The sequence below is a fragment of the Macrobrachium nipponense genome, chromosome 3 (assembly GCF_015104395.2).
Source record: "Macrobrachium nipponense isolate FS-2020 chromosome 3, ASM1510439v2, whole genome shotgun sequence".
Lineage (NCBI taxonomy): Eukaryota > Metazoa > Arthropoda > Malacostraca > Decapoda > Palaemonidae > Macrobrachium > Macrobrachium nipponense.
The window spans coordinates 91200093-91206900 of record NC_087202.1 but is presented as its reverse complement, the minus strand read 5'-3'; the positions used below and the strand labels follow the sequence as shown (position 1 = coordinate 91206900).

The window sequence follows — 6808 nt, the reverse complement described above, 5'->3', positions numbered from 1 at the left end:
GAAATGACAAAGCTTCCAATCAGCGGACTGAGATTACAAAGGTCAGGAAAACCAGAATGAGGAAGAGAATTCCAACATTTGGCGGAAGGAAAGAAACAATAGCTAACCGTGTGATCTGAGGGTTACTGTTTCCAAAAGATTATATTCTGTAATGCGTTTCATAAACATAAAAATGTCAATTCTTGGTGCTAGGATTTTTTTTATCTTTGTATCTTATGGCTATTCAGTTCTACTTAAACTGACTGTCTGGATATTCATTTCGATTAACGTTTTCTTGTTTTTCTTATTTCTGATTTAACCTGGCGCTTTGGCTGTTCTTTCCAGTTTCTAAACTCACTCTTTACTATTCCTTCGACTGTTCTTCCTTCCACAGCCAATCGCGGCAGTCTATCCTCTTTCCTTCCATCGCAGCCTTCGGGACTTTGTGAAGTTTGAGGTTATCCTAACAATGAAACTCAAATGCCAAGGCTATCAAAGCATCATATCACCTTTGTCTAGTTACTTCCATTCTTTTCCAGAACTGGATATTGCAGTGGTACTTTCCAGCGTTCTTGACTACTAACACCATTTATACCCCGGCCCCGAAAGCTCATCAGCAGCGTATTCGAACGCCCTGCTGCACGGATGCGCCATAGCAGGGTGTTGTAACGCCTTGAAGTGCAGAAAGTGCAGTGCCTCGAAGCCACTTTACTGGTAATGCGCCATTCGTTTCTATTGTAGGCGTAGTAAATCCTTATCTTGAGAAAACAAAAACTCTGGACTTTCGGCGTTTGATTTTTCTTCTTAGCAGGTCACGTATTTCATTGACATAATATTGGTTATTCGTGATGAGAGGATAAAGGCATGAAGCAGTAACGCTCTTGGCTTTGCAGCGTGTGCCGTAACCTTTTACAGCTTTTTCCAGACACATGGTCTGTGGTAGCTCTCAATCTTAGTCACGGGAGCTATGGGCCATCAACTTCTAACATACATTTATGGTCACCCATCTAAGTAATAACTAAATGAAACCTGCCCTTTGTATACACTTGTATTTAACTTGTTTTTAAGTCTGTTTGTTTATCTTGGTCAAATCTTGTAACTCAATTTTGGACCTGTTCCCTTCGTCCGATGGACTTGAAATTTTGCATGGTTACTCAGTCCCAATGACAATACAACCTTACATGATCAGTAGGTCAGCATTGATCTCTAGTGACTCTACAGTGACCTCTCCCAGTATCTCAGGATTTGTGTGAAGTTCTTATTTTTCACAGCTTCTTTGGCTAGGTACATTATAGATTTTTCAAACCTTCTTTGGCTCGACAAGATATCAATTTCGCTAGCTACAATCATTAATCGGTTACAATTGCTGTTAAACCTAAAAAGTATAAAGTAAAAAATATCAAAAAATGATTTAATACAAGTTTTATTAAAATGCACTAAAAAGTAAAAAATGATTTTTTTGATACACACCATGATTTTCTGCAATTAATGCTACAACAGATAAAAACAATATATTTCCTTTCCTGTAGCATTTCCTTCCATGTTTGGCTCCCCTGCTTTTATCTTTATAGACATGATTAATTGTAAGAAAATCCTGGTGTGTCTCAAAAAATATAGTTTTCACTTTTTAGTGCACTTTAATAAAAGCATGTTTTTAAAAACTTTTTTAATATTTTTTTTTATCTTATGCGATCGAGAGACTAGCATTGGAAACCATCGTGACACTACCTGGAATTCCTTGGTTGTGGCTCCCTTAGTGAACGTGTCACCGCCATCAACTTTTTGCCGCTTTTTAACCCGTTGCATCTCCGTCGGACTCCTTATCTTAGAAAGTGGGTGAACAAAAGCAGCTGAATGATACCAGTTTTCTTATTCATGCTACGGAAAAGACGCCATGGCACTCGAGGAATACGAACGTCAAGAAATTTCTTAGTTCACGACCCAGTAGGGAGTTGGTGCGCCAGTGTACCTCATACGGTGTACTGTAAGCATTACTAAAGTCATCTGCAGCCTCCCTTCGGTCCCTAGTTGCACCCTCTTTTTAGCCTTTTACCTCTATTACGTTTCCTTTCTTCATCCTTGTTACTTAACCCCTTCATCTCCCTCTTTCCACGTTCTCAAGCAGTGAATGGCTAAAGGTGACCCTGTGCTTGGAATTAGAACCAAAGTTTCATAAAGTAAATCTTTATCCACGAAATTTGCTGGAGTAGCATAAAGAATTTTTAATGCTTCAAGACTGAAATATATTCTAACCTGGTGTTTATATCCAAAAGCTGAAAAAAGAAATAGAAACCAATGATTTTTAAAAAGTTTACCAGTCTGGGCTCACGAATATTTAACGGTATCCCTCATGTTCAACACTATGCGATGTCTGTTTGCTGGTATCAGAGGAGTTTTATCTGAGTAATAGGAATTAACAGCGCCTCAGCAGCGTGGTCGGTATGGTGGTGGCGTGCCACCTCGGTGGCCGCGAGTTCGATTTTCGGGTGTTCCATTGAGGTGTGAGAGATGTGTATTTCTGGAGATAGAAGTTAACTCTCGGCGTGGTTCGGAAGTCACGTAAAGCCGTTGGTCCCGTTACTGAATAACCACTGGTTCCATGCAACGTAAAAGCACCATACAAACAAACAAATAGGATGTAACTTTCAGATTAATATAGTACAGCTGAGGCTGGAGGGTCAAAGGCTCTTGTTTGGTATCTTTTTTTTTAACTTCTCCTATTTTCAGATTTCCCATTAATAAAAACTTAGTTCCATTAAAATTTATCTGTACCTTCCCAAGTACCTTGAGGACAGAAAGACAGCCACAGGTCAGTACTACATCCACCCAACCCATTGCCGAAGTTAATAGGCAAAGAAATTGCTTTCGATCGAAATAGAAAAATAAGGGAGAAGCTGACAATCTTATCGATAAATATAAGACGATAAATGAACAAGTGAGCCAATACACAGGTGCATTTTGCTCATCGAATCCAGCCGACCCGACGTCCGTCTACGCCACAAACAGAATCTAGACTTCATTGACGTAGAAGAATACGGTAATGAAAGACTCAGGAAATCCCCCTCAAGGATAACAGAAAGTAATTACATGGCCCGTAGTTCGGGTAATTGATGGGACATTGGTGTGTATAAAAGAGGCACCAGGGCCATCACCAGCTGCAGTTGATAAAGACAATCGTAGCTCGGCAGTTGCAAAGTACAAGCTGAACTCAAGGTATGTCGCATTTCTGCTGTATTGATCGTTTCTGTGACATCAGTTTATAGACCTGAATCCATCACTAGTTTTGTATGGTGGAGATCGATGAAAAATCATCTCCGTGATTTCGGAGGGACTTGACAAAAAGCCTGTGACTATAATTCTCAGTGTTCATTAGTAACTTTTGTGAAAATTAGTATTTCCCTCCTAATCTTGTGAAGGAGCCACATCTGCCGAGGCTGACGGACTCAACTACGGATCTTGCAAATACGAAATAATCGGAGGTTATTCAAATCCATTGTGTCTGTCTGGTTTGTTTGATTTAACATTCCGTCTATCCACAAGATACCTAAAGATGTTGATTATTAATTTAATATATATATTCTGTGCTGGTTGGCTAAGGCTAGGGGGAAGTTACAAGAATTTGGATTGATCAGCATCCAGATGAAGAACCTGCGAGGTTTTTGCTTTCACTAATGGTGCTTTGCCGGTGGAGGAGGTATGCTCTTTGTGTATTTTCTAACAGGCCCCTCTGGTCAAACCACTTTAATAATAATAACAGGTCCTGAGTAGTATTTGTTAATAATAAAGTACATAATTACACTGTCTGCTAACATGCTGTCCGATTGACGAAAGCACCGGCAAGTGAGAGAAATCAGTCCTAACCTTTTTAATACTTAAGTGAGTAATCACTAAAGAACTTTAGACCTCTTCGACATATTCCAGTTGGGTTGCCTGTCGAAGGTGAAGTGTGTGACTTCCTGTAATGTGGGTGACAGAGGTATTTTGTAAATATAAACATACATACACACACACACGCACACACACACACACACACACACACACACACACACACACATATATATATATATATATATATATATAGATATATATTATATACATATATATATATAATAATATATATGCGTGGGTGTGTGTGTGTATGTATGAAGAGGGAGCATGGCAAAGGGCACTCACCCAATGATGTATATTTCAACGTCAGTCTATACTTCTTTTTCTCTTCAGACAAGCTTCTCAGGAATAAGGAAATATTATTCAAGACTTTCCATTTACTTTTTCTAGTAGATGAACTGTTCCCCCACCCATCGGCTGCGTCTTCGGGACTGGATTGCAAGTTGACATGCAAGGTTTTTATTGCTACACGCAGAATTTGAATTTTGATCGTGATATCATTGGGGTGTTGAATTTCTATTGGTCGGCGGGTCTCATTTTCTCACTGATGTCCAGAGACGGGAACCACGCCCTTGTCCACACCCTTTGCTGCCAGCCGCACCTTAGGCCTCATCTAAATGCCCATGTTGCTGCCCAAACCACCAGCAAGAGAATTAGACCAGACGGCCAATAGACATTCAGCAACCCAATAACGTCACGTTTAACAATCGAAATTCGGCATGGAGTAATAAAAGCCTTGCATATCAATTTGTAATGCAGTCATGAAGACGCTGCTGAAAGGTGGGGAGAAACAGTTACTGTCATTCTCTCGAACTCTCGTCCTACTTCCATAGCCCTGAAATTTATATTATAACCTTTTATCATTTCAGAGATGTTTCTATTACTTCTTCCGTAGTTAAGCTAAACTCAACTTTTTTCCTTCTTTTTCTCGGTGAGCTTTTGTCCTTTCCACTGATATGTGTATTAAAAATATTAACAAGAAAAAAGAAAGGGAAAATAGAACAGCTATCCAGTGACGACTCCAGATCAAAAGACGTTTCACAAATGTAATTTTAATCTAACATTCTACACTGCAGATGCGTGCATTCCGCTGCGCTTTCATTGCAATTGTGTGTGCCGTAGTCCAGGGCGAAGACCAGGAATCGGCCGACGCGAACACTCGTCATCTACCGGTCGGACACAAGTGAGTCTCTTTCATTGTTTTTCAAGAGAAACATCTTTTAATTTTTTTAATCATAGAAAGTTTTAACCTGCCATAAAGCAAGTCTCCTACTAATCGCAAACGAAAAATGACTGATTAGCTCCATGCAAAGGATGCCTCCATTTATTCTATTACTTCAGTTCTTTTATCAGTGGTAAAGTGCCAGTTCATTTGTAGGTTGTTTTGTTTCTAGTGATTAGTTATATTTCACTTTCTACCTCCCGTTTGTTTTATCAATAAGGTTTACCTCTTTAACAAATTTCTTATTTTGGATGATTTATTTATTCATTCACCACGCAAAATCAGTTCCTAGAATATGCTTGTCGTTACGTTAAATAATAATAATAATAATAATAATAATAATAATAATAATAATAATAATAACAATAATAATAATAATAATAATAATAATAATAATAATAATAATAATAATAATAACTTCCTTCACCAGCTATTCCCCTGGCAAGTCACTGCTGGACATCTTCGCTACCATTAACCTGGGTTCGAATCCGACTTACGGAGGATCAGGAATATCAACCAGCTGCAGATATTGGTGTGAAACGCCAGAAGGAGCCTTCTATTGCTGTGGGCAGCCAACTTCACCAAGACCGAGACCAGGTAGGGGTCAGATCTATCCTCTTATAGTTTTTCTCCGGTTAACGAGGCTTCAGAGAGGTGGTCTCTTTCCACTTGTGTGTCTCTCCACAATATCCAATAAAGTTGTAGATATACCGATTTCAGGTCCCACCATATTCAAGTCACACTACTGAAATATACGTAATATTATAGGCCTAATTGTAAATATCTTTATGCGCCTTTTTTTCAGTTTACGCGACTTTAGCACCACCGCGCGCAGGATGCTGCCCGGCAGTGCGTCCCGTTTGCACCAAAGCGTTTGTCAGTCCTCCTGTCCCGTGTGCTTACGACTCCGAGTGTTTCAACAGCTTAGACAAATGCTGCTTCGACCGCTGCCTTCAGCGACATGTATGCAAGCCGGCGGAGCCCTGCTATGTCTTCAACTACTGGAGTCTAGGATAAAGGGTTGAAATATCCTCTCACTTCTGCACTGACTTCATGGTATTATTTGCTGTATGGAATGCCTCCTCATACAACGTGCTAGAGATGGGACTTTCAGTTCAGCCTCTTCCAAGCGAAGTTCCCTCCGAGTTATTAGATAAGCGATCCTGTACCTATTATCCGACGCTGGACTTAGAATATTGATGCATTTGCGCTAATTTAATATTAAACGGTATCAACATGGTAATAACCAAATGGCTGAAATTGTAGTGATTTTAGCACGTGATCATGCTCTCTCAGTCTCTCTCTCTCTCTCTCATTCCTAAATAAATATACAGCATTTTTGCGAGCCATCTAAGAATCTCTCCCTTCCTCACCGAGAAGGATTGTAAATCCCTGTTAAATTAAGCTTCCAGAAAGAATTGCTTTAAAGAAATATCATATTAATGAATTATTTAAAAGAAAGTCGTGCAGGTCATATAAATTTCATAAAGACGCATTCAATAAATATTTAAATAGACTAGAGTTTCTGATGTAACCTTTTCCCGCTGGAGTTTCGTGTTGAAAGGGTAACTGGCTTCATTAGTTTCTAAGATACCAGTCACATCAATTTCCATATAATATCCATATATATTATATATTTATATAGATGTTCTGTCTAATAAAGGTTGCCTGCTAAGGCACGAAAGGACTTTCTGGCATGATTCCGGAAACTACAGACTC

At 39.3% G+C, this 6808-nt stretch overlaps 1 protein-coding gene across 1 annotated transcript; it reads left to right on the top strand.

The window, feature by feature from the left end:
* The first annotated feature begins 3118 nt into the window (after positions 1–3118).
* LOC135222245 (uncharacterized) lies at positions 3119–6605 on the top strand. The gene is made up of 4 exons (XM_064260364.1): positions 3119–3192; positions 4944–5050; positions 5520–5686; positions 5895–6605. The coding sequence occupies exons 2-4, from the start codon at positions 4944–4946 to the stop codon at positions 6104–6106; spliced, it is 486 nt and encodes a 161-aa protein (XP_064116434.1). The 5' UTR covers positions 3119–3192; the 3' UTR covers positions 6107–6605.
* Positions 6606–6808: the final 203 nt, after the last annotated feature.